Below are 27524 nucleotides of genomic sequence, written 5' to 3'. Positions count from 1 at the left end.
TCCTTATACCCATACTACAGATGAGGAGACAGAGGCTCACAGATGATAGGCAACTTGCCCAAGGTCCCACAGCCGACCTTTGAACCCAGGTCTGCTGATCAGGACAGCCGTCCAGCCTGGAACCCCCAGCCCACTCCTTGCTTGTCGCTCCAGCCACACTGATGGTGTCCTGGCCAGTCTGTGGACACTGGCAGAGGGCCGAGGGGAGAGGCCACCGGGGCTGGTTTCCGCTTTGCGGCAGTCAGGCAAATGTGTTGCTCTCCCCCCTTCTCCCCAGATCATCTACCTGCGGCGGTTCAAGGCCCTGCGGACGCTCAGCCTCTCTGGGAACCCCATCGCAGAGTCAGAGGATTACAAGATGTTCATCTGTGCCTACCTTCCTGACCTCGGGTACCTGGACTTCCGGCGCATTGACGACCACATGGCAAGTGTCTCCCTCGGGGTCTCCCAGCTCTGGTGCCTTTCCTGAGAGGAATGGAGCCCATGCCTGGGGGGCACTGAAGTGACAGGGAGTGCCCGGGAGAGCCCAGCAGAAGCGGGGAGGAGGACTGGCCCACAGGTCTCAGTGCTGGCCCTGCCCGGCTTCGGTCCCGGAGCAGAGCACAGCGCCTGGGTGGACTGCGCCAGCTTCTGAGTGTGGGGCCCTCTGCTTGCCAGGGCCTTCTGGAAGGTCCACAGAGATGGGGTGGGGTCAGAGAGCTGCCCCTCCTCAGACCATGGCTTTCTCTTATCCCATGACAGTACCAGAACCTGCGGCTTGAACTCTAATACTCTCAAGTATTTTTTCTTTTCATTTAGACAATAATTTGAAAGTCAGTATGGGCTCCAGTACTCGGAACAGGCCACGGAGCTGTTGGGGTGTGTTTCCCAAAGCTCATTATAGAACCAGGGGACAGCCTAACACTGCACGGCTCCAAAGGCATTCACTCCCCGGCCCCCAGAAGTTTCTGTAAAGGGCAGATAGCCGAGCCTGGGCATCCCCATTGTGCTATAAGGAAACAAAGTCTCTTTTCACGATTCCGAGACTTGCCTAGAAGCATCAAGATAAATAATGAGTCAGAGAAAAGCAGAGCAGAGTTCTGCAAAGCAAGGGCACCTGAAACTCCCTGTCACTTGGTGCTGCCGGGCTTGGGCCCCAGAACAGCTGGGCCGGGACATAGGCCACCAGGGGAGGGGCCAGGATGTCTCCCGGGTCTCCAGCTGGAGTGCGGGATGGCTGGGGGGCCGCTCGTCTCAGCAGGACTGTGGGAGGACAGAGGTGCAAGGGCAGGCTCTTGAGGTACCCCTCAGCTCTGTGGCGCTCTCCTGGAGGGCTCCCCCTGTTTTCAGCACGCCACTTTTAAGTCGAGGCCCTGGACTGTGCCTGAAGGCTGGCCCTCCCCTCAATGTAGGGAAACAGAGCACAGTCCCCACAAAGCACACAGAACGGGCAGGGGCTGTGAGTTTGCTTTGTGTGGGGAGGGGGGCCAGGAAGCAGGGCTGTGTTGGGGTTTAGGACTTATCCAGGTGAAGGTGGAGGCCTGTGGGGAAGATGGAGCAGTTTTCAGCAGATTTCCTGATGTGGTCAGCAGTTCGGGGATCTGGTGACTGGTGTGCAGAACAGGGGAGAGATGTGGGATGGGGGGGTTTGCAGAGAGAGGCAGAGGGCAGGGCTGGGGGAATGGAGGAGAGAGGAGGGCTCAGATACTAGAGACTCTTAAAAATTCAAATGTCCTTGGGGCGTCTGGGTGGCTCAGTCGGTTAAGCGTCTGCCTTCGGCTCAGGTCATGATCCCAGGGTCCCGGGATCGAGCCCCACATCGGGCTCCCTGCTTGGCGGAGAGCCTGCTTCTCCCTCTCCCTCTGCCTGCCACTCTGCTTGTGCTGTCTCTCTCTCTGTCGAATAAATAAATAAAATCTTTAAAAAAAAATTCAAATGTCCTTATTAAAGTATCAGTATGTAAGAAAACAATATAAGCATACAGCTCAATGAATAACATCTTTTTTTTTTGAAAGATTTTATTTATTTGAGAGAGCATGAGCGGGGTGAAGGGCAGAGGGAGAAGCAGGCTTCCTGCTGAATAGGGAGCCCGACTCGGGGCTCGATCCCAGGAGCCCAGGATCATGACCTGAGCCTTAAGGCAGACACTTAACCGACTGAGCCACCCAGGCGCCCCGAATAACATCTTTTTAAAAGATTTTATTTATGTGAGAGAGAACGAGAGAGTACAAGCCTGCAGGAGCAGGGGGAGGGGGATGGGGAGAGGCAGAGGGAGAAGCAGGCTCCCTGCTGAGAGGGGAGCCCCATGCAAACTGGGGCTCAATCCCAGGACCCTGGGATCATGACCTGAGCCTTAAGGCAGACGCTTAACTGACTGGGCCACCCAGGTGCCCCTGAACAGCAGATCTTTAGAAGGATTTTAACTCTGCAGTATAAGCCCTTTGCAGCCAAGGCCCAAGTTAAGGCACAAAACTACAATGATCCATATACTGACCTCGTGCTCAGGAGTGAGGCTGGGATGGGCTTCAGGCAGCGCAGGACAGTGGAAAGAAAGCTCAGGATGTGGAATCAGACAGACGCGGGGGATGCCCCTACCTTCCTTGGTGGCACCAACACACATATCCCACAGATACGTGAACATGCCAAGAGGGAAGGACACAGGCTGAGATGTACAAGGTGGGGTCTGTGGTTTGGGGATGGCTTCCCCAAGGCAGTGGTTCTGAGCTGGGATCTGTAGGGTGGGCAGGGGTTGGCTGGTGAAGGAATGGCCTGGGCCGGAGGCAGAGCACATGCAGAGGCCTGTGGCAGGAGGTAGCACGGGGAGGGGGCCAGTGGCTGGAGCTCAGAGAGCCAGAGCAGGAGGGTGGCAGGCGGGGCCTTGCAGGCTACGGCAGGAGCTTGTCATTACCCTGTGCCCAAGAGGAAGTCCTACAAGGGAAGCAAGGGACTGACTGACAAGATCAGGTTTGCAGCTCACAGAGACTGCTCTGGCTGTTTCCTGGGGAGCAGTGGGCAGACTCGGTGGGGGGCCAGGGTGCGAGGGGGAGGCCGCCCAGGAGGCGGAGGCAGGGGTCCTGGCCAGAGAGGATGGTGAGACGTGATCAGGAGCTAGCATGACCGGGCCTGGGCGCAGCCTGGGTCTGATGGGCAGGGGAGGGTCCAGGATGTCTCCCGGGTCTCCGGCTGGGGTGCTGGATGGCTGGGGGGCTGCCCACCTCAGTGGGACTATGAGAAGACAGAGGTCCATCTTGGACATGGTGAGTTGGCAGTGCTCTTGAGGCAGCCGGGGGAGAGAAGGATTCAGAAGCTCCCGTCTGGCTCTCAGAGGTAGGGTCTGGGCTGAGGGTAAAGACGACAGAGTGTCCTCTGAGGACGGAGCAATCAGACGTGCTTGTACTTGATGCCTACACACCCGGGGTGTGTAGAGTGAGCCTAGAGGGGTGAGGACTGAGCCCCAGGGGCTCCAGCAGTCTCTGGTGCCTATAGGGGGATGTGCAGGAGGGGCGGGAGGAGAGCCAAGAGGCGGCAGGGCACAGAGCCAAGGTCCGAGGCCCTTGTCACCAGGCCTGTGATTCAGGCAACTCATTTGACCTCTCTCCCATGGTGCATCCCAGAGCCAGAACAGCCACTGTGGAGAGCTGGGGGCACAAGTCACTGTGGCCCCAGGGCATGTCCCACAGATCCTGCGTCTGCCTGTGCTGCCTTCCCCCATCTTCGGGGTCCTTCTCGAATTTCCCTTAAACTCAGAATACTTGGAAAAGGCCCCGAGGAAGCAAGCCATTCTTGTGCACGCAGCCCTCACTAGGGGGCTGTCCACACCCTGCCCAGGCTTAAGGGGACCACAGGACGCCGCCGCCCAGAGGCACCGAACAGGCCCCAGGAACAATGCCACTTCCTGCCCCCCCCCCCCCAGAAAGATCTGGCAAGGAGTAAGCACCAGTACAGCATTGATGGGCTGAAGCAACAAGAGTACCTGACCCAGGCCCGGCTGGACGATGAGCGGGCCCGGCAGGAGGAGCTGAAGAAGCACAAGGTACTCTGCTGGCAGGGGCCCTGCCGCCCGCCTCACGCTGCCCTGGCGCCAGGACGCCGGCCACAGCTTGTGGGCCCCATGTGACGAACGTCTGCAGGGCCCAGGCCCCGGAAACCCCGGAAACCTGTCCTGATTGAGAACGCCCCGACGGAGCATGTCCGTCATCCAGAGGCCAGTGCCCCGTCCCCGCCTTGCTCTGCCGGCCACCTGCCCCCAGAGCCAGCCACAGCTCAGCCTGGACACCACCTGCCCCGTGTCCTCACCGGCGTGCCGGCTGCCGGCGCAAGGCCCTGCGGACATGATCTGATAGAGCAGCTCCTTCTTTTGAACGGCCCCTGGGCAGCTCCCTGGTGGCCAGGAAGGTTCAAATCCTCCCTCCGCACGGCCCCGGACCCCTTCCTCCTGATAGCCGGCACCCCTTCCTCCAGCCAAACCGAGCCCCGTGCAACCTTGATGCCCCTGTACCTCCGCACGTGCCCTTCCCTGCCCTGCCTTCTTCAAGGGCTGAAGCCCCAGGGCAGCATCCCCTCCTCCACTCTCCGCACAGTGTCCAGTGCCCCCAGTGCCCAGCGCAGGGCCCGGCCCACTGAGCCCTCGCCAGGGCCCGTGAGATGAATCTGAGTCCCCACCCCCCGAGCCCCGCTGTGCTTCTGACCGTAGGTCGCGTTCGTCGAGCACCTGAACGGCTCCTTCCTGTTTGACAGCATGTACGCCGAAGACGTAGAAGGCAACAAGCTGGCCTACCTGCCTGGCGTCGGCGAGCTCCTGCAGGCATATCCTCCCAAGGTCACGTCCACCCCCTCTGGCAGAGCCTGGGCCCCACACCAGCAGCCGGCAAAGGGCAGGTCCACTTCTGCTCGGGCCTCTGTTTCCCCATTTCCCCCAAACCCTAGAACATAAAACCCCTCCTTCACAGCGGTTACCCAAGGAGCAGTGAAGCACCAGGTCAGCTGAGCGGCATGGGGGAAAAGGCTGTCTAGATTTCAGGGGACTCACTCAGTCTCTGATCAGCGTGGCACGGGGTCTGCTGTGCTACACAAGCCAGGTTGTCAAGGAGGGAAAATTGACGTGTGTGGCTGTGGTACTAAGCCTCAGTACCTATATTTACTGGGTTCTGCTGTGTGCTTTGCATACCGTGTTTATAATTTCCCAACTGCCCACTAGATGGGTCCTGTGATTAATCCCATTTTATAGTTGGGGAAGCTAGACTTGGAGAGGGTGATTTGTCCAAGGTCATGCAGCTAGAAGCTGGGATTTGAGCCCTTGTCTGTGGGGCTAAGAGCCTACATCCTTTCCCCCAGTTGGCTGCTGCCCAGAGGACGTGATTGGCACTTGTCATCCTGGCTACGGGCAGGATAATAGCGCCATCCCTGGGTAGAAAGAAACTCTCTCTTGAAACCTCAACATTTTAGAAAGGGTGGGGGAGGGGAGGGTGTGAGGCTAAGCAGAAGGTGACGAGCCAGGACTCTGGGCCAGCTACATGGGCTCCCGGCCAGGCTGTGCCACCCACCAGCTGGGCGAGCTGGGTGAGCTGGGCTCACATCTGGGCTGTCGCGCCTGCCTGATCTCAAGGGCTCTGTGCTGCAGGTGAGGAAGCCGAGGCCCAGGGCAGGTGAAGTGGCTTGCCAGGGAGAAGCAGCAGCAGAGCTGGGACTTGAACCTGGATCTCTCTGCTTCAGGCCTGAGGTCCCCTGACCCCTGCAGGCTCCCTCAGCGTGTCTGCAGCAGCTGAGCATGGAGACAGGCCCCCAACAAAGGTGCCCCTGGAGAACACACCAGAGATAGAACTACACTGGCTGGGGCTGGCTCGCCCTGGGCTCCTAGCCTCGCCCCGGCCCCTTTAGGTCCCCCAGGATGCCTCTCCTCTGCTCTGTAGTCCCCCCCACCCCCACCCCCACCCCGAGGCCCCTGCTTCCTTCCCCGAGGCCAGTCCCACTCCTGAATCCTTCAGGCTGGGGATGGAGATGCCCCAGCACCACATTAGACTCCGAATCTCAACTCCCGGCCCCCTCACCAGGAGCTACCACCACCTCCGTCTTGCACCCTGCCACCAGTCTGCCCCCAAGACGGCCAGCAGCCTCCTTAACGGCCACTCACCTACAAGGACAAATTCGTCATCATCTGCCTGAACATTTTTGAATATGGCCTGAAAGAGCAGGAAAAGCGGAAACTGGAGCTTGACACCTTCAATGAGTGTATCCAGGAGGCCATCCAGGAAAACCAGGAGCAGGGCAAACGCAGGATTGCCAAGTTCGAGGAGAAGCACTTGCTGGTAGGCTCTGCCCCTCCCTGTCCTCTCCCTACCCCCTGCTCCAGACGCTGACCCCACCCCACGGGCCTGGCCCCACTGCTGGGGATACGCACCACCTACCTCTGATGAGCCCTAAGACCCGTGGTCATTGTCCCCATTTGCTGGCAGTCATGCAGCTCAGTGGCAGATGCAAGTTTAGCCTTCCCCCACCACCAGCCACAGCTCCAACACCACACCAGGGCTGAGCCCAGGGTGAGAGGCCTGTGGGCCTCCTTCACCTAAAACACGTCATCATTACCGTTAACAACAGTGTTACTGTTACCACTCCTGTTACAATGACAAGGACAATAACTACTACTTCTCTTTTGGTCATTCGTTCATTTAGTAGACATTTTCTGAGCACCCACCCCCACCCCGCTCAGTGTCTTGTCCTGGGAAGCTGGACCCCTGCTGGACATGGCTCTTGCCCTTAGTGAGCTCCCACCTGTGCGGGGTGCAGACCCAGGCCCTCCCTACTGCAGTGGGGAGCCCAGGGAGCCTTGAGGGTTCCTGGAGGGACCTTAACTGAGGCTGAGGCTCACAGGACAAAGAGAAATGGGCCAGGGATGGTGGAGGAAGGGCATTCCAGCCGAGGGAGCAGGCCCAGGTGTTCAGGACCTGCTGACCCCAGGCCACTCGGCCCAACCCAAGCAGTGGCCATATGTGCTTCGTGGGACTTGTTTCTTGCAGTTAGCATTATTATTTTAGAGAGCGAGAGCGAGAGAGCATGTTCAGGTGTGAGTGGGGTGGCGGGGCAAAAGAAGAGAGAGAGAGAGAGAGAGAGAATCTTAAGTAGGCTTCACGCCCACTAGGGCAGAGCCCCGCACGGGGCTCGGTCTCACCACCCTGAGGTCATGACCTGAGCCGAAATCAAAAGTCGGACACTTAACCGACTGAGCCACCCGGGCACCCGTAGTTAGCATTATTTTTAGAGACCAATTCTTGTTCTAAATCACAGATCTTCGTGAGACTCTAAGGAAAGCTGTGGACCTTCTTTCTCCTCAAAAAACTGTCCACGCAGGGCACCTGGGTGGTTCAGTCGGTTAAGCGTCTGCCTTCAGCTCAGGTCCTGATCCCAGGGTCCTGGGATGGAGCCCCGCGTCGTCAGGCTCCCTGCTCCGCAGGAGGCCTGCTTCTCTCTCTCCCTCTGCCCTCTCCTCTCTCTCTCAAAATAAGTTTTTAAAAAATTATTAAAAAAGAAAAAAAAAACCCAACTGTCAACGCACACCAAGTCTGTTTCACAGGGCCTGCAGTGTTAGGGGCTTCAAGGGACCCACAAAGTTAGCCCTGGTTGGGAACTCTTAGTTTGAAGTCAAGCAAAACCCCCTGATAAGGCACGTTCAGATATAAGGCGGCCGGCGATGGGCCCCCGTGTGCTTCCCCGCCCTCCTCACCTCCTCACTCCGCAGGCCCTGTTCTTGTCCCTGGTCTTGTCTGGTTGGCCTCGCCAGTGACCCCACATTCTGTGTGATTTAAGCCTCGAGACCCTCCTCCTCAGGTTATGGGCAGGGGTGTTACTGCGTTCAAGCGGAAGTTCAAGCCTGTCAGCAGAGGAACACATTTGGCTCACATGTGTGTTTTGTTTGGCCTGCAGAGGCTTTTAAAACGTTTTGAACATCCTACTGACATTCTAAACGGGAAGATTTCACAGAAAAATTGTGGTTGCCAGCTTCTCTGGAGGCAGTTGTCAGCAGGGTCTCAGTGGCGGTTGTCCCCTCTGGACAAGCCACATTTCCAGTCCCCCGATCCCTGTCTGGCACATCCTCCGTGACATTTATCTGGCCCCCAAAGCCACTGGATTCGGGATGTCTGGACGCCAGCCAGCTGGCTCCTCCTGAAGCCCTAGGCCTGGGCCCAGCCTCCTCAGCAACAAATCCCCCCCCTGGAGAAGCAGGACATGGGCCAGGCTACTGTCAGTTCTCCTGCTGGCGCCAAGCCTGACTCCCTGACGTCCAGGGCGGAGGTCTTCAAAGCACGCCTGCTCCTCCTGCTTCTGAGGCGCCGGTCCCCACAGACCCATCATGGCGACACTCCCAGAGGCCGCCTGGGATGAGCAAACTAAGCTCATCCTCCTAGGGCCAAAAGTAGTGGTCTCATGCAGCCCCCACACAAGAGTCTCCAGGGACCCGACAAGGGGCTCATGCCCCAGCCCAGGGGGTGCAGCCTGGCACTGGGATTTTCCAGAGCTCTCCAGGGGCCTCCAATGCTCAGCCCTAGCTGAGCCCGCTCGCTGGCTTAGAAGGTCACAGGACTCCATGAGCCTGAGGTTCCTCAGGGGACCTCTCTGAGCTTGTCCTGTACTCTCCCCCCACAACCCCCACTAGCCCAGGACTCCCGCAGTGCCCCCTCCCGGTGCCCAGGGGGGCATGGCTTGGGGTCAGCAGGCGGGTGGGCACAATGCTCATGTGGACCCCTCGCTGGTGACCCTCTGCTAGCCTCCATTTCCTCATTAGAGAAATGGGGGTAACTGCCTCCTAGAACCGTGCTGGGGACTGTGAGCAGCAGTGTGTGTAGTTGGCAGCACTGGACAGGCGGTACATGCTGATTAGCGTAGTGAGCATGGGCACAGAAGGACCCCCGCAGGCAGGGGCGTACGGTCCGCCGGCCTCCCGTCCCTGTGCACGTGCGCACGCACGAAAATGTGGCATGCGCTCTTCCGCACCTTGCTTCTTTATGCAGCTTAGAGATCCTTCCAAAACTTGAGTCGCTTCCTTTTTTCTTTTTTAAAGACTTTATTTTTTTATTTTTTTATGATTAAGACTTTATTTATTTATTTGAGAGAGAGCACGAGAGGGAAGAGGGTCAGAGGGAGAAGCAGACTCCCTGCTGAGCAGGGAGCCCGATGTGGGACTCAATCCCGGGACTCCAGGATCATGACCTGAGCCGAAGGCAGTCGCTTAATCGACTGAGCCACCCAGGCGCCCTTCCTTTTTTCATAGTTGTAAAATCTCTCATTGCGTGGATGAGCCGTGATTTATTAAAGCCAGTCCCTGTTGATGGACAAGCCGGTTTTTTCCGATCTTCTGCTCTTCCCACCCGTGTCGCCGTGGGTAGGTTGGCGCAGGTTTGATCTGTAGGACGAAGTCCTGCAGGTAGAACTGGGTGTTGCTCCTTTTGCTAGTTACCGCTCAGCTGTGTTCGGTGGAGGCTGGACCGGTGCTGCCGGCTTCTTGTCAGACCACTGTTCCCAGGCTTCCTCGTCTCTGCCGATCTGGTACACTTGGAGTGCATTTGGTTTCTCTTCAGTGAGGGTACATACTGCAATTTTCACAAGCATTTGTACGTCTTACTCCGTGAACTGTTTGTTCTTATAACATGCCCTAACCCATTTTTTCTACTTGGTTTTTGGTCTGGATTTTTTTTTTTTTTTTTAATCATTACTTTGTAGGAGCTCTTTATAGATTGAGAAGTTAGCCCTGGGTCAGTGCAATGAGTTGCAAATATGGTTATATAATTTATCAAGTCTTTTTTTTTTTCCTGGTTATACTTACAAAGGACTTCTTTTCTCTGAGATTATTTATTAAAACCCACCCATTTTTCCTTCTAGTACTTTTATGACTTTACTTGGTACATTTAAATCTTCACTCTGTGGGGAAATTTGTTTTCATGTAGGTTCGAGGTAGGGATTGAACCTGATTTTTCTCCATACAGGGTAGCCATTATTATAAATATCATTCATCACACTGAATTGTGTCAAGTTACTCTGTCCTCCTTCCCAGCTAATACCATATAGCAACAGAAACAAGTTGACAACGCATCTGATGGCCAAGTCCCCAGGATGTTTGTTAGTGAATGGCTGGAATTCACTGCCAGGTTTGGACCCCAGGGTGCTCTCTAGCCCATGAGCATCCTCTCGTTCCAAACAGTCCAGCTCTGGGGTGCTCTGTGGGCCCGACTGGTTTCCTAAGGACTGGACATTTTTCCAGTGTCTCTCCCTACCCATGCCTGCTGTGGACCTTTTATTGGAGACTGTTTGCCGAGCCCCTGCTGAGAGTCAAGAGCTCATATATACTGCCTAATCCCCAGGACTCTGTGACACACACACTTCTCTCCCCCTTTACATGAGGAAAGCAAAGCTTCGAGAACAAAGGGGGCACACTCGAGGTCACACCGCTAATAAGTGACCCAGACAGGCGGATTCAAATTCAGGTTCACTTGACTCTGAAGCCATTGCTCCTTCCGCCCAGCCCAGCCACCTCTAATGGAAACCAGAGCTAACGTGGATGGAGCACTCACTAACCAGTACTAGCATCCGCTCTAACTGCCTCCAGGCACGGGGAGCATGAATAGCTTCCACAAGCCCACGAAACTGCCAAGTGGCGGAGCTGACACTTGAACGTGGACAGTCCAACCCGAATCTAAGTTCTTAGCCACAAAACCAACTGTCGCCTGTCATTAGCTAATTACACTTGGTCATGGATTCCTAAAGCACAGGTTTTTATTTCCAGAGTCTAAATGCCATTCGAGAGCAGTCCAACCTGACCAACATCGAGATAAAGATAGTGGAATATGGCGAGGACATCACGGAGCTGTTCAACGTGCTCATGACACTGGAGATGCACTTGGTAGAACAGCTGGAGGTGAGGCCAGGCCCCTGGGGCACAGACATGGCGCGATCGTGCCCGGCCCGTCCCGTTTGCAAGAACGCAGTAATTCAGCTGCAAAACCGTACTCGAGCTGGAACCTTCCCGGGCACTCCTCTGCTGGAAACGTCCAGTGCGACTCAGCACGGCCGACTAAAGCTTTTTTTGCTCATCAGTCCTGTGTTTGCTTTTAATATATTTCAATCATTCAGAGTGCAAGTGATTCTTGTGCCGCATGAGAGGTGAGCTCATTCCTCTGAAATGCACCCCCTATTCTGGAAGACCCCAGAGCCTCAGCAGGGAGAGGTGGCTTTTTTTTTTGTTTTTTGGGTTTTTTTTAAAGATTTTATTTATCTGACAGAGAGAGACACAGCGAGAGAGGGAACATAAGCAGGGGGAGTGGGAGAGGGAGAAGCAGGCTTCCTGCAGAGCGGGGAGCCCGATGTGGGGCTCGATCCCAGGACCCTGGGATCATGACCTGAGCCAAAGGCAGATGCTTAATGACTGAGCCACCCAAGCGCCCCCCCCTTTTTTTATTAGACCCAAGGAGCTGTCTGGGTGCTTGAAAAACACAGTGGGCCCCCACTCTAGGATAGAACAAAAGCTCCTCCGCATTGCAGCCTGCTTTGCCGCATCCCAGAGCCAGGCGAGAAGGCTGCAATTCAGCACTAAGTCGGGGAAGCACAGCGCGCTGCTATCTAGAATTCCTTATAGCCCGAGTGACTCGCATGTTCACAAGGCAGCCGAGGCTGGGAGTCTGAGGGGCCGTGATGAATTGAACCTCATTGGATGCTGCCGTGGCTGGGCCAAGAGATAGCGCCTAATCAGTTCCTCACGTGTCAAGTGACAGCTCAGACACGGATAGATCTGCCCATCTCAGCACAGGGCAGATGCTCGCTCCCCGCTGGGGAAGGCTCGAGTGCTGTGGAAAGCCATTCACGGAGCATCAGCGGACGCTCAGGCAGTGGCTCCTGACCTCTTCCTGCAGGGAGAGCCTCTTTCTGACATCCAGAAGTTCCCCAGAACCTGTGCATGCTCGGGCGTACTGGTATCACCAGGAGCCAAGAAGCTGTCAGGTGCACTCGTGCTTTTCAACGACCCCATGTTTATTCATTACGACAGTGTTTACACACATTGGAAAAATGTGCAGCTCAGCCTGCAGTCAGTCCTCAGACTCGGGCAGATTCCCGGTGCCCTTGGCACACCCTGCAGCCCCTGGAGTCCAAGGTTGATCAGGGGCATGACCCATCCTGGGGCGGGGGGGCGGGGGTCACAGGGGAGCAGGCCTCACCATCACATTTCCCATGGTTCCCTCACTCAAGTCCCATTTAGGCCCTGGGTGCCCAGCTAAGCGCTGGGATGCAGCAATGCAGGAGTGCACTGGGGGGAGGTGGAAGCCAGGCTTGCACCTGCACTCACAGCGAGAGGTCAGGGGTCACGGCCAGCATTACTGAGGCACCTTGCAAGGCATTTTGTGTGAAGTAAATCGTTTTAACTTCACCGCAATTCCACAAGACAGTTATTACAAAGGAAACCCATTTCATGGATGAGGACGTTGAGGCCCAAGGAAATTAAACACGGTGGTAGAGCTGGGATACTGATCCAGGCAGTCTGGCTCTTAGCGACTTTCTCCCCTGTTTCTCTGGAGGTGATGGACAGATGCCAGTGAGAAGCCCTAAGGAAGGGGGTTAGCTCTGTGTGTGTATGTGGGGCTTGTGGGACAAACCTTCCTGGCAGAGGGACCAGCAGGTGCAAAGGCCTGAAAGAAGCTTTGAGTTAAACTGTCGGGGTGGTGAGTAAGCTGAAGTGGCTGGAGAGTACCACAGCTGTGAGAAAGAGATCAGGAGAGAGGGCCAGTTCACAGACATCTACCTGGGAAGGTCAGAGTGGTTGGTCTTTACCCTGAAGGTCTGGGATTAGAGGAGGTACCTGCTAAGTTTCACAAGATCACCTTTTGCTCTGATAACTAGGTCAGTCAAGTTCATGTCTAAATATTCATGTTAACTGTGTTCGTTATCATTTCCAGGAGACTATAAACATGTTTGAAAGGAACATCACGGACTTGGTGGCACTCTTTATTGAAAATGTCCAGAGCCTATATCCTTTCCTTGATGACCCTCCACGGCAAGGTGCTACTGGCCCATAGCAGTGCTCCTCCTACCTCCAGGGGTACCAGGGGAGAGGAGCTTGCATTTTTTTTTTTTAAGATTTTATTCATTTATTTCAGAGAGAGAGCATGAGTGGGGTGGGGGAGGAGCAGAGGGAGAGGGAAAAGCAGACTCCCTTCTGAGCAGGGAGCCCAAAGTGGGGCTCAGTCCCAGGACCCTGGGATCATGACCTGAGGCACCCAGGCTCCCCGACACTTGCATTTTTTTTTATTTGTTAGTTGTTTATTTATCAAGACAAACTATGCCATAAGCCAATATTCGTATTTCAGAGTTCAGGAACACAGGTCAGTGACAGACTTCAGTGGAACTCAACCCAAAGAAATTCTTCACATTCCCAAATCACTTTGCACTCTGAAAGATACCAGCCTTCTTCACCTCCTCAAACTCTTTCATGGAATCGTAATTTCTGCAGAAATCTGCGTACGCCTTCTTTCTTGGTTCGGCCATGGCAGACTTACAGAAAAGCTGCAATCCCCAGGGACGCAGCGAACGCTCCAACAATATGAAATCGCAGACGCTTGGCCAGAAGGCCTCGCATCTGAGATTTCATCAAAGCACTGGAAGTCATAGTAGTTATTCTCCTCAACACCAACCTCAAACCTAACGTCCTCCCTAACTGATACAGAAATGGACCCCGACCGACACTTGCATTTTTAACAAAACACAGAGAAGGGTACAGCTCCTTCACGAACTAAGCAGGATGCAAATCAGTGTAGTCCCCTTCCAGGGGGCCACCTTTGGGACTACACCTACCCCCTCCCACTACCACCAATGCCCTAAACAGGTTGGCAGAGATAGTAAAAAGGCAGGGCTTTATAAGCATTCTTCACTTTTTACCAGAAATACCTGAGCCCCAGTTTGATGTACAGAAAGATCTCTACTTGCACCAAGGTGCTATCAGACCCATCACAGGATCCCATGTCGTGGGACTCTCCACCTTTGAGATTAGAGGCATGTAAAACCTCCCATTTTTCACCAAGGAAAAAGCTCACCTTCAAAAGATGGAGATTTGGCAACCCCTTGGAATGTTCAAAGAATGTTCTGCAGGGTCTGAGGGAGTTTCCCGACCCTCAGAACAATGGTGCCTTGTTTAGAGTAAAGGTTTGGATTCCTAGCCTAGCCAGGTTACTGCGTGGGGCCCTGTTTGCGGTCGAAGCCCTGGCATATTTGCTGTCAAATGAGTGATGTTCACAGGGAGACCAACCCCCAGAATCCCTGCCTGCCTCCCGAGTTGCAAGTACACGGCGCCCTGGGAGCGGGGCCACATCCATGGTGCAGACACTGACCAATCCTTTATAATGAGATTGTCCGGTTAAATGTCAGGGTTAGGAGCCAACATTTGGGGCATGACCAACCCTTCTGCTACCTGAATTCGGGGCCCTGCATGGGGGGTCGGGGTGGGGGCAACTGCTCTGCTCTACCCCAGAAGTAACCTCTTCGTCCTGCCTTCCTGGGCCCACAGTCCCGCAAGGAGACAAGTTATGGAGGCAGAAGTAAGCAGAGGCCAGGGCCCGGAGCCTCCCTGAGGGAGGGTCCTCTGAGAACCTGAATGTGAGCCAGAGGGACAAGGCAAAAAAGTAGGGAGGACATTCCAGGCAGGAGAGGCAGCCCCGTGCAAAGGCCCTGAGGCCCTGAGAGAGATTCAGTTCCAAGAGAGGCTGCGATAGAGAGTGGGAAGCTCCTGGAGAGCCATGAGGATGGGACGGATGAGATCCAGTCTAGCTACATGATTAAGAGCTCACTGGCTGCTGTGGGGAGAAAGGGCTAGAATGGGGAGACCAGGACTTGGTTTGCTGTCCAGGCAGGAGGCGGTGGCAGGAACAGAGGTGGAGGATAGAGGAGCTCTGCGGGGACCCACAGCACCAGGGGGCAGTGATGACCAGGTGTGTGTGTGTGTGTGTGTGGACCCACAGCACCAGGGGGCAGTGATGACCAGGGGTGTGTGTGTGTGTGTGTGTGTGTGTGTGTGTGTGTGTGTGTGTGTGTGTGTGTGTGTGTGTGTGTGTGTGTGTGTGTGTGTGTGTGTGTGTGTGTGTGTGTGTTGGCTGGTTGGTTGGCTCTGGGGTTTCGTGCATGTGTACAACCGGCTGAGGGGTGCCCTTCCGCCCTGCAAAGTCTGTTCTTGTCTGGAGGAAATGGCCCGACCCTCTGAGGGGCTGCAGGGGCACCCGGCCTGCTCCGCCCCTGGCCTTTGCTTAACTCGGCTGCACGATGGCTCAGTGCCGGGACCTGGAGAACCACCACCACGAGAAGCTCCTGGAGATCTCCATCAATACTCTGGAGAGGATAGTGAAGGGCGAGCTCAACGAGGACCTGCCCGATGACGTGCGCGCTGTGAGCATTGTGGGCGGGGCCCGGGCCCAGTGGGCCGGGCCGAGGGCGGTGGGAGGGGCTGGGGGCGAGGCGGGCGGGCTCAGGAGCCGGAGGGTCGGACGCAGTGCCCGCCCCCCACCCTCTGTGGCTCTGGTAAGCCTGAAAGCCTCCTACCGCCTGTTTCACCACCTGCAAAAGGGACGGACAGTAACCCCCTTTGCAGGGTGGTTGGCAGATGACGTAGGTCAACAAATAAAACACCTGGTGGGCACTCAGTGGGGAGCAGCTGAAGAGGAGCTCATGATAATTAAGTGGTTTCAACTTACCAACAGGTTGGTTTGCAAAAGGTCATTTCTGTGGGGCTTCTGGAAGTTTCTGAGAGAGGCAGTTGCAAATAGAGGTTAAGTTCTGAGACTTCCCCCCCCCCCCCGCCCCCGGCAGGTCTTCCTAACCCTTGCGTGTCTGTGGTGGGCTGCACTAGTGTGGTGTTTGGAACGGCCCAAGCACCTGGGCTGCCTGGCCTGTTGCTGTCCCGCACCTTCTGTCAGCACGTCCAGTGACGGGTGGTCCCGCATCAGCAGTCAGCCGGAGCTCCTGAGGCTGCTCACCCGGGGAGGCTGTCCGGGTCTCCTGTGCTGTGGTCCAGTGGCGATGTGTGTTGTGTCTCCGGGGAGGGATGCAGGCCAGATCCTTGTCAGGAGCCTGCTTTCATTCCTTCATCCTTCATCCCACTCCCCACTTCTCAGCTTCTCTCACCTCCATGTTAGCATGAGATCAAGCCACACTGTCTGCCTGGACCACTGGCCTCCTTGCTACCCTTCTGTAGGCTATTATTCCCCACACAGCAGCCAGAGATCCTTAGAAAACCTCAGCATTCTGTGCCTCTGCACAACACATAGTAATGGTCTCCGGTGACCCGTGGAGTAAGCACTTCACTTTACCATAGTCCACCAGACCCCCGTGCCTGGCCTGCCTACCTCAGCCGCCTGCCCCGTCGCCCCAGCCTCGGAGCCATTTCCCAAGCTCCCAGGCTTGCTCCTTTCATTTGATATTCCACCTAGCAGACATGCCCTTCTCTAAGCTCTCCGGGTGTCTGGCTCGTCCTTGTTCAGCTCTCAGCTCAAATGGCAGCTCCTGGGAGACATCAGTTTCCTGGAAAGCCACTGCGTCTCGATCACACACCCCATTTATCGCTGTCACAGCCCGTATTACAATTTCAAGCTCTCATGCATGTGTTGATTTGCTTATGTGACTATTCACACCGCATCCAGGCTCAGGAGGAAGGCAGGGATGGCCTCTTCGCGGCCAGGTCCCTCGCCAGTGCCAGCAATGGTGCGTGGCACTGCCACAGTCCAGCTGAAGTGCCCTGAGTTCTCGAAGGCCCACTTCGTCAGGTGCTGGCTAAGTCCCCGCACAGAGACAAGCAGTCCCGGCTCCCACGGCCTCTGTCGGGGGCCGAGACAGACGCCTAGGGCAGCAGTGTGGTGGCCGGCCCGATGTGTTGCCGGCCCTCCCTCCCTCAACCCCTGCCAAAGCTGCTGTGACCAGATATAAGATGTCACTTCCCCTGAGCCCTGAAATAAGGCCGCCTCCAAGAGCCCACTCTGCTGTGCCCCAGAGGGACCATCGAGGGGTCATGGAGTTCCCCCACAGCACACCTCCCAGTCTGTGACACTCAGTGGGCACAGGACTGACACATCCCTCCCTAATAACTGGGACACAGAAAAATATGGGCCCCGAAACTCAGTGGCAGACAAGCAGGCTGGACTGGTGCTTCCAGTGGCCAGCCCTCTCTCCTGCCAGAATGACTCTGCCTGACGCCATCTGTCACCTGTTCCTGTGGCTCCGGGAACGCTCAGTACCTGCTGACTGGGTGGGGGCCGGCCACAGTGGCTGGCGACACAGAGCTCCACTTGCCGTAGGCTTGCCACTGTCCGGGCATGGAAGCCTGAGGCTCACGTAGGATCTCCTTTATCTCCGCAAACAACCCTACAAAGGCGGTACTGTTATCATTCACAGTTTACAGATAGGAAAACTGGGTAAGACTGCGTTTCAGAGAAGTCTGGTAAGCCGCGCAAGGTGACAGCGCTTGGGAGGACTAGAGTCTGGAATCAAACCCCAAGCCTGAGAGATTGTAAACTCTCACTGTAGACTACAAGCTGGTGTTCTGGGTTTTCCCAGGGCCCCAGGCCCTAGGGTAATGGGGCTCTGCCTTGGGCTTGCTGGTAGGACTGGTGTCGAGTGCCACCCTCAAGGCCTCATGGGGGCAGCCAGCTGAGCCCACTGGACAGCCTGCCCTCTGTGGGCCAGGGTGAGCTCTGTCCTTTGGCGAACGCCTGCAGTTGCATGGAAAGACATCACCAGAACCTTAATACTGTGGTTTAGGTCTCCCTAGTTATTTTTTAAGTAGGCTCCACACCCAGCACGGAGCCCAACGCAGGGCTTGAACTCCCAACCCTGAGATCGAGACCTGAGCTGAGATCAAGAGTCAGACGCTTAACTGACAGAGCCACCCAGGCACCCTGAGTTCTCCTTACATTTAAGCAACAAGATGGAGCACATTGTTCTCAGGGCGGTGGGGGAGGATGCCTTCACTGTAAGAAGTAATTGTACCAACAAACAGCTAGCATTTACTGAGGGCCTCCTGAGGGCCAGCTGTCTGAGAAGCAGAAGCACCGGACACGTATTAGTTCTTTGTTTTTTTTTTTAAGATTTTTATTTATTTGACAGAGAGCGAGCACAAGTAGGTGGAGTGGCAGGCAGAGGGAGAGGAAGAAGCAGGCTCTCCTCTGAGCAGGGAGCCAGACGTGGGGCTCGATCCCAGGACCCTGGGATCATGACCTGAGCCGAAGGCAGCCGCTTAACCGACTGAGCCACCCAGGTGCCCCGGACACGTATTAGTTCTTTTTTAATCTTCATATCAACACGGTAAAATAGGTACCATTATGGTTCCCTTTTACAGACGAGAAACCCGAGGCACGAGACGAGAGTAACCCGCCAAAGACACAGCATATACGTGGTAGAGCTGCGATTTGAACACAGGCAGTTTGACTCAGACTCAGAGCCCGTGGCAAGACAGGGATGTTCGGATGAGTGAATAGGGCCCTCAGTGAAGAAAAAAAAAATCCAGTTTCTCTCATCTAATTATCAAGGAGCGGGATCGCGATAAAACGTCTCACGGAGGAGATTGTTTATCTCCTTAAAACTCCTCTCATTCGGTCCAGTGATTGTGATCAGCTCCCGCCACAGGTGGGGCCAAATCTGTCTTTCGAAGTCCTTCGGTGCTTTGGAAGGAAAAGCAGAAGGCGCGTGCTCAAGGAGGAAGCTGTGGCGCAGAGGGAGGGGGCAGGAGCGGCACTGGCATCCCCAGTGGCCCCTAGCAAGGGCCCCTCCACTGGGGGCCGGGGGCCGCGGGCCGCAAGCCTCGTGCTGCCACGAGCCGCTGCCATGTGCAGGGGGCCGAGGGAGGGCACACTTGCTCCCTGGGTGCTCTGAGCAGCCACGTGGGCGTCCCACCGCAGTGGTGGGGCCTGCGCTCAGGCCCAGGCCACAGAGAGGACCTGCAAGTCCCCAGAGACTGCTCAAGTGACAAAAGTCATGCCGCCCCCACCCCAAGAAGTTGCTTTGAAACAAATGTGTCTTGAGGGCTGTGTCTTCACCTCCGTGAGGTCCAGCAAGGCCCTCAGGGAGCCAGGAGCTTAGGAGACCTGCTATGACCCTTTTTAAAAGTGAAGAACCAGGGCGCCTGGGTGGCTCAGTTGGTTAAGCGACTGCCTTCGGCTCAGGTCATGATCCTGGAGTCCTGGGATCGAGTCCCACGTCGGGCTCCCTGCTCAGCAGGGAGTCTGCTTCTCCCTCTGACCCTCTTCCCTCTCGTGCTCTCTATCTCTCAAATAAAAAATAAAATCTTTAAAAAGGAAAAAAAAAGTAAAGAACCAGGACCTTCTCGTGATGAGTGGCTCTGGCTACTTCTAGATTACCGGGACTCGCTCCCGAGCAGGCTGCCCGAAGCCCTTCCCAGAGTCTGGCCCGGTACCTTCTCGCAGAGATCTTCATGACTTCTTGTCATTTCTCCCATGTGGCCGTGCTAGCATCAGCTGCATCAGCTAGCCTGGCTTGTCTTCATGGGATTCTGTGGAAAACCACCATCCCGCGAGGTATTCACAGGCATTACAGGCATTACTCTGAAAAGAAGTCTGTGGCCAAATAAACTGGCAAACCAAGAGAGACAAAGTTAAAAGAGTTTACACTTTCCAGAGCCTTCTCTGTTTTATGCCCTGTTATGCAAGGCTTTCCCAAATGTATTTGACCAAAGAAAACATTTTTGGGGATTTTTTTGCAGAAATACTAATATCTCAAGATCCCATAGAACATATTTTGGAGACTATTAAGTTAACCACTACTATACTAAAGAATAAAAACAAGTATTTATCTGCTTGCAGTCCTCACAACAAATGGAACATTCGGGTCTTTTGCCTTTCCTTCAAAGCGTAAGCAGCGCTTTCGAAGTGCGCCCGCAGCCTTGCCCTGTTCTGGGGAATGATTCCACTTGATTTCCAACTGAGCCAGCTAAACAACAGCCATAGTGTGGGCACCTAGAACCAGCCAGGCCTGGTAGAGGGTGGTCATTGTCAACAACTTTTTACAAGGCAGAAAATGAGCTCAGGAACAAGAAGGGAGGAGACGCCAAGCATAATCCAGAGTTCAATTGGGTTAACATGAGGGGCAGTGGAGAGACAAGGTGGGGTGAGCAGCCATCGATTTATAGGGCCTTCTGTCCTCAGAGCAGCCCCGAGACCCTCAGCCAGCCTCGCACTTCCCACCCAGCCGGCAGGTGTCAGGCAAATCAGACTTGAGGGCCAACGATAGAGAACCACTGTGGGAGCAGACGTCGTGAGTGAGGTCACCTCTGGAACAACCACCTGCCTCCTCCCTGAAGGAAACACACTCCCAACTAGTACTGCAAAGTTGACACCTTGGTGGGCCCCTTCCCCATAGCGCTTGCCGTGGCGTGGGTCTGGGAGGCGTTGTCCCCGGAAGATGAGCTGGAAGAACGCTCTGATACAAAGGTGGGCGCTCCACTGGGCGCTGGGCAGCTGCCTCCACCAGCCAGAGGACACTCGGCTGTTCCCTTTCTCTTTGGCCCTCTGACTGAGTGCTCGGGGGCAGGGAACGTGACACACACGCTCATTTGATCTTTCTTGCTCACCAGCTTTTCGTCGACAAAGACACGATTGTTAATGCTGTCGGGGCGTCACATGACATCCATCTCCTGAAGATCGACAATCGAGAAGATGAGCTGGTGACCAGGACCAACTCTTGGTGTACGCACTTGGTGGACACGGTGAGTGGGCACTACCCTGGTCTAGGAGGCTGCACCCATTTCTCCAGCTACCAGCCAGAGAGAAAGGGGACATCTGTCCCTGGGAGCATATACTTTTGGCAATATGAAATACAGTTAAAAAAATTTTTTTAAAGATCTTATTTGTCAGAGAGAGAGAGTGCACGTACAAGCCGGGGGAACAGTAGAGGGAGAGGGAGAAGCAGGCTCCCGCTGGGCAAGCCCCATGCAGGACTCGATCCCAGGACCCTGGGATCATGACCTGAGCCAAAGGCAGCCTCTTAACCAACTGAGCCATCCAGGTGCCCCAAAATACAGTAAAATTAAGGATGGTAGAATTCCACACTGAAGACAGACTTTAGAACCCACATGCTAACCCACCCTAACTCCTCCCTCGAAGAGATGAGCAGAACGCGGAGACTTTAAAGTAAATGAGGGATGCAACTACGCAAATTTCAAAGAACAACTTCCTTCTCCCCAAACTGTGCTCAGTAAAAGAATACCAGCAAATTCTCTGACTTTAGGACCTCGGGCTCTGCTTTCACCCCTCAGATCCACAAGGATGAGATCATGAGGAACCGCAGGCGAGTGAAGGAGATCAATCAGTACATCGACCACATGCAGAACGAACTGGACAACCTGGAATGCAGTGACGTCATAGATTAGGGCTGCGCCAGCCCAGACAGTTCTTCAGAACACAGTCATCGGCCCTCCCAGTGCGCACACACACCACACACGTCTCCCTGACCGCCTCACAAGCGTTACTGGGAGTCTCTCAACCCCCAGCACAACCCCTCCCCCCAGCACCATTCTTCTCCCACCCCTGGGGAAACCTCCAAATGTAGAGAAAAATAAAGGACCATGTCTCTTTTCTCCATTCTTTTTTTTTTTTTTTTTAAGATTTACTTAGTGATTTGGGAGAGAGCATGAGCAGGGGGGAGAAGCAGAAGGAGAGAAAGCAGACCCCCCTCACACTGAACACAGAGACCGATGTGGGGCTCAATCTCATGACCCGAGATCATGACCTGAGCCGCAACCAAGAGTCAGTTGCTTAACCGACTGAGCCACCCAGGCGCCCCCATCTTTTCTCCATTCTTTAAAAAAAAACATCAGAACTCCTATTCACACACGTGCAGGAGGAAAAGTCCAAGATGATCAGTTGGCCTTGCAGCTGGCCAGCCGCAGAGCGGCTTCCAAGGTGGCTGCTACACCCTTGGCCACGGCCTAACGTCAGCTGCGTGCCCACCATCTCTGCTGATGCGCCCAGGGCAGGCCTCCAGCGGGGGGCGGACGAGGCTGACGTGGACTGAGTCCTTCTCTTCTCCGTGTGTTGAGGAGGGACACGGGAGAGGCTGGAGCCCCGGCATAGCCGTGGGACCTGGGCCGGCCCACCAAGGTGGAGGCCATGGCTCCCTGCGTCTCTAAGGTTGGTCGCAGGGGCCACACGACCCTCCAGAGGTGAAGAGCACAGGCTGGGCCTCCCATGTCACCTCTGCAGCCTGAGCTCCATCTCAGGAATGAGAAGTGGGGAGGTGACGGTACCTCGTCTGAGTACAGTCAGGGCCTCAGGGAGAGCACCTGGCCTGTGGCCCCAGGAGACCGCACAGGGCACCCAGGGTGGGGCGAGTGGCCAAGTAGGAAGGACAGTCGGGGCTCCCTGAGCAGGACACTTACAAGTCAGCCGGCCTTGCCCTGCCCACCTGGGCTTTTAACCCACAAACAATGCATGCTTTCTATTTTCAAGAGTAAATGCTTTCTTCTAAAATACTAGGAACAAATAGAAATAACCAGTGTAGGACAAAAAGGACTCACTTTCGAAAGACTGATTAAAAAACCAGGGGAAAAACGTCTCCCAGCTGAGGGCCGCACAGAGCTGCGTGAGGCTCCCGGCCACGGGCAGCAGAGAGCAGGACGTGTCGTGGGAGGGAAGCCGTCTGACCTTGCTGAAGCCCAGACGTAGCAAGAGGAATGGAGGAAAGCAGAGGCGCAAATGAGAACAGGCCTCCACGCGTTCCCAGGGCAGACAGGTATTTAATAAAACCAGCTTGAGAGGAAGTCGCTCGTTCGCTTGTCCCACTCGCTCGCTGCCAACTGGGCCAGGGGCGCCCGGCCGGGGCGCGGGCTGACCTCCACAGCCACGCTGGGTCCCGGGGGGCAGGGCAGAGCGACGCCGAGCAGAGGCCCTGCGGGCCAGGGGGGCACACCCGGCCAGGCCTCACTGCTGCAGGAGTTTGTGCTTCACCGTGGTGCTCTCGGAACAGAGGTGGACGAACAGGGTGCCGGCGGCCGTGCGTGCCCGCAGCTCCTGCAGCTCGTACTCGTGGGCCCACTCGATGTTGCCCCACTTCTGGATCTGAGCAGAGGACAGGACAGGCTGCTGCGTGGCTGGCAGGTGCCCAGCTGCCTCCCAGCCAGAGCCACATTCCATCCCCATAGCCGGGCTCGGGGGCCCAGGCCCCAATCTTGCCAAAACAGGAGACCCACGCAGGGGAGGCAGCAGGGGAGAACCCCCTGGTGGGCAGAGCAGGCACCCATGCTGATGGGGTGCAGACAGCTTGGGAGGGGTGCAGTCCAGGCCCAGGGCCCGTGAGCACCCTGACTGCCGGGTGGGTCTGGCCCCAAAACCACATGTGCATCTTCCCCGAGGGGGCGCCATCCGCATGGCGTCCTCCTCCCACAGGGAGGCTGGTGTGAGGCCGCCTGCAAAATGTCATCCTCTGTGAGCTGCCTCACCAGGCTGGGCTGCAGTGCCCCCTCCCTGGCCAGAGGCCCAGTCGCCCCAGCCCATCCGGGCACCTGGGATCTGCCACGTCACACAAGCCACCGTCCCCACGTGGACGACTGTAATATGTCGTCCGAGGAGCATTTTATACTTTGAGGGAACAGGTAAGTCCCTGTTTTATGGCGGCTCGAACCTAAGAGCGGGTTTCTTGGCCCCCCACCCCCAACAAATCACCCCTGCCCATTCCATGTCTCTAGCAAGCCCCTTTCGCGGTAGAGAAACAGTTTTTCCCCCTGGCATTTTTCTGAGCAGATGACTAGATGGACTCAGGAAATAATGTCATTACAAAAGAGTTTTCATCATGCTAGGAGCCGATTTGTAATAGCAATTAACCTTCTGAGGTTGGAGAAAAAAACAGTAAAAAGACTGCAGAGAACGTCATAATTCTCAGAGTTAAAAAATGCAAATGACAGTGTAGCAAAACCGTATTAATTTCAAACCCACTAAATGAAAGCTTCTGTACAAATAGCAGCCCCCTGGTTGCTCTGTCATCCAGATGACCCGCAGTGTGAGGGCGCCTGGGCTCTTCGTGTCAGTGGGGCCCACCGTGCAGTTGTGCAAGCAGACAATCTTGACCCGCCCATGAACCCCTATCTGCCAAGTGCCGTGACCGCCTCGGTCTGGAGTTGCCCAGACCTGGCTCCAAACCCTGGCTCCAGCATTTTCCAGGGGTGTGACCCCGGACCTCAGTTTCCCCCTGTGCAAAATGGGGATAACAACAGCTCCCACCTGGCCAGGCTGTTCAGAAGAGGTGAGGCGATGAGGGGAGAGCTAAACATGTTGGAACATGGTGGCACTTACTACTGTTATATCACTGCTTCTTGACAATACTTTTGTGGGCCCTGAGTTTTGGTTTCTGGATGTACGTGAAAGTCACAAAAGGCCAAATCTACATAAAAACATTTTTGATGGGCTAGCTAGCCCACCCCACCCCCACCCCCTCCCTCAGTCTGAACCAGGGAGGGGAGAAGCGGGGACTCGGGCCGCGGACACTCCTCACCTGGTACTCCTCCTCCAGGCGGGACAGCAGCACGGCCTGCTCCACGGTCAGGTGCAGGTCCATCAGGCCCAAGGTCAGCACCAGGGACTTGAGCTGGGTCACTACAAACTCAATCCCTGCAGGGACACAAGCCAGATCAGGATCCAGGGCACCCCCACGCCAAGACAGGGCAGTTGCCAGACCTTCTCTTTGCGAGCCCCTGCAGCCCTGGAGAGGTACAGAAGTGCTTGGTGGGGGACCGATGGTCACAGGAGATGTGCGCTTTCTGGCCGGCTCTGTATCCATTCCCCATTCTTCTCAAAGAGTACTCTGATTTCCACTGGGGGTGTAATTCCTTTTCTGCTCCTGCCCGGGGAGGGGGGGAAGGGGGGATACATGACTTGAACCGGACATGTCAGAGGACTCCAGCCCCTGGTCCAGGGACTGGTTGGCAGATGGGCATGTGACTCAAGCCAGGCCAATGAGACTTGAAGTCAAGACGCCTGAAGAAGAAGGCAGAGCCAACTATCCCCTGCAAGGGTAGGAGCCTGCTGTCCTCCTGGGACTGAGTGGAAGGGTTAGTTAGCATCAGAGCCAGCCCCTCAAGTGTTCTGGTGATGCCCTTATCCGTCATGCCACCCTCCCAGGCCATGGGAAACACCACGCATACCTTGTAGGGCCCACATGTTGTAAGATGCCAGGTGGCTGACGAGCACCTCCCGAGTCCTGGCTGGGATGCTGGGCCCCATTATGCTGGTGGAGGAGCCGATCTCCACGTCGTATCTGAAAGGAAAAGGCTTCGGCATGTCCCTGTGGTGCTGTGTGGCCCAGCTTTCACCCAGAAGTAAAGTCCTCAACTGCTGAGCATGCACGTGCCCTGTGACGGCTAGTCTTAGGGATTCTGGGAGCATCTATCACGATGGCCAGTGGCCTCCCCAGAGCAGAGCCAGAGTCCACACAGCTGCCTGAAATTCTAACTCCTTTGCCTAGAATCTCCATCAAAAGCATGGGGTGCCTTCTTTTTAAACCTTTTAAGAAAACTTTTCGTATTTGAGACCACAAAAAGATTTCTTTAAAAAGTTATTTTCCTGGGGGCGCCTGGGTGGCTCAGTTGGTTAAGCGACTGCCTTCAGCTCAGGTCATGATCCCGGAGTCCTGGGATCGAGTCCCACATCAGGCTCCCGGCTCAGCGGGGAGCCTGCTTCTCCCTCTGACCTTCTCCCCTCTCATGCTGTTTCTCTGCCTCTCTCTCTCAAATAAATAAATAAAATCTTAAAAAAAAAAAAAAAAGAGTTATTTTCCTGGGGTGCCTGGGTGGCTCAGTCAGTTAAGCATCTGACTCTTGATTTCAGCTCAGGTCACAATGTTAGGGTTGTGAGAATGAGCCCTGCCTTGGGGTCTGCACTGGGCATGGAGCCTGCTTAAGATTCTCTCTCTCCTCTTGGTGAGGATGCAGAGAAGGGTGAACTCTCTTATACTGTTGGTGGGAATGCAAGCTGGTGCAGCCACTCTGGAAAATAGTATGGAGGTTCCTCAAAAAGTTGAAAATAGAGCTACCCTACGACCCAGCAATTGCACTACTGGGTATGTACCCCAAAGATACAAATGTAGTGATCCGAAGGGGCACCTGCACCCAATGTTTATAGCAGCAATGTCCATGATAGCCAAACTACGGCAAGAGCCCAGATGTCCATCAACAGATGAATGGATAAAGAAGATGGGGTTTATATATACAGTGGAATACTATTCAGCCATCAAAAAATAAAATCTTGCCATTTACAATGACGTGGATAGAACTAGAGTATTATACTAAGTGAAATAAATCAATTAGAGAAAGACAATTATCATATGATCTCACTCATATGTGGAATTTAAGAAACAGAGGATTATAGGGGAAGAGAGGGAAAAATAAAAGAAGACGAAATCAGAGAGAAAAACAAACCATTAGACTTTTTTTTCTTTAAATTTTTTTAGTTATGTTAATCACCATACATCATTAGTTTATGATGTAGTGTTCCATGATTCATTGTTTGTTCATAACACCCAGTGCTCCACGCAGAACGTGCCCTCTTTAATACCCATCACCAGGCTAACCCATCCCCCCACCCCCCTCCCCTCTAGAACCCTCAGTTTGTTTTTCAGAGTCCATCGTCTCTCATGGTTCGTCTCCCCCTCCGATTTACCCCCCTTCATTCTTCCTCTCCTGCTATCTTTTTTTTTCTTAACATGTATTGCATTATTTGTTTCAGAAGTACAGATCTGTGATTCAACAGTCTTGTACAATTCACAGCGCTCACCATAGCACATACCCTCCCCAATGTCTATCACCCAGCCACCCCATCCCTCCCACCCCCCACCACTCCAGCAACCCTCAGTTTGTTTCCTGAGATTAAGAATTCCTCATATCAGTGAGGTCATATGATACATGTCTTTCTCTGATTGACCTATTTCACTCAGCATAACACCCTCCAGTTCCATCCACGTCGTTGCAAATGGCAAGCTCTCATTCCTTTTGATGGCTGCATAATATTCCATTGTGTATATATACATCTTCTTCTTTATCCATTCATCTGTCGACAGACATCTTGGCTCTTTCCACAGTTTGGCTATTGTCATAAGAGACTCTTAATCACAGGAAACTGAGGGTTGTTGGAAGGGATGTGGGGGGGATGGGGTAACTGGGTGATGGGAGTTAAGGAGGGCACGTGCCGTAATGAGCACTGGGTGTTATATAAGACTGATAAATCACTGAACTCTACCTCTGAAACTAACAAAACACTATATGTTAATTAATTGAATTTAAATTAAAAAAAAAAAGATTCTCTCTCCCTCTGCCCCTCCCCCTCTTAAAAATTATTTTCCTGGGTGCCTGGGTGGCTCAGTCGTTGGGCGTCTGCCTTCGGCTCGGGTCACGATCCCAGGGTCCTGGATCAAGTCCTACATCGGGCTCCTTGCACCATGGGAAGCCTGCTTCTCCCTCTCCCACTCCCCCTGCTTCTGTTCCCTCTCTGGCTGTGTCTCTCTCTGTCAAATAAATAAATAAAATCTTAAAAAAA

At 54.8% G+C, this 27524-nt stretch overlaps 2 protein-coding genes across 2 annotated transcripts in view; one reads left to right on the top strand and one right to left on the bottom strand.

Annotated features, from left to right (window-relative positions):
* The window catches only part of DRC3 (dynein regulatory complex subunit 3), a 33672-nt gene extending 12274 nt beyond the window's left edge, over positions 1-21398 (top strand). The window contains exons 5-13 of the mRNA XM_025864391.2: positions 278-424; positions 3893-4012; positions 4673-4785; positions 6110-6284; positions 10751-10882; positions 12912-12982; positions 15264-15387; positions 20579-20710; positions 21260-21398. Of these exons, the coding sequence (XP_025720176.1) occupies positions 278-424; positions 3893-4012; positions 4673-4785; positions 6110-6284; positions 10751-10882; positions 12912-12982; positions 15264-15387; positions 20579-20710; positions 21260-21373 (1128 nt within the window). The 3' untranslated portion in view covers positions 21374-21398. The remainder of the gene's footprint in view (positions 1-277; positions 425-3892; positions 4013-4672; positions 4786-6109; positions 6285-10750; positions 10883-12911; positions 12983-15263; positions 15388-20578; positions 20711-21259) is intronic.
* Positions 21399-22718: 1320 nt separating this feature from the next.
* The window catches only part of ATPAF2 (ATP synthase mitochondrial F1 complex assembly factor 2), a 19929-nt gene continuing 15123 nt past the window's right edge, over positions 22719-27524 (bottom strand). Inside the window, exons 6-8 of the mRNA XM_025864156.2 lie at positions 25139-25251; positions 24490-24605; positions 22719-23060 (exon numbers count right to left, since the gene is read on the bottom strand). Coding sequence (XP_025719941.1) covers positions 22923-23060; positions 24490-24605; positions 25139-25251 — 367 coding nt within the window. The 3' untranslated portion in view covers positions 22719-22922. The remainder of the gene's footprint in view (positions 23061-24489; positions 24606-25138; positions 25252-27524) is intronic.

The sequence above is a fragment of the Callorhinus ursinus genome, unplaced genomic scaffold (assembly GCF_003265705.2).
Source record: "Callorhinus ursinus isolate GAN/ISIS: 27379988/994484 unplaced genomic scaffold, GSC_fseal_2.0 scaffold43, whole genome shotgun sequence".
Classification (NCBI taxonomy): Eukaryota; Metazoa; Chordata; class Mammalia; order Carnivora; family Otariidae; genus Callorhinus; species Callorhinus ursinus.
The sequence above is the reverse complement of the archived record's forward strand: the minus strand, read 5'-3'. Positions and strand labels throughout refer to the sequence as shown.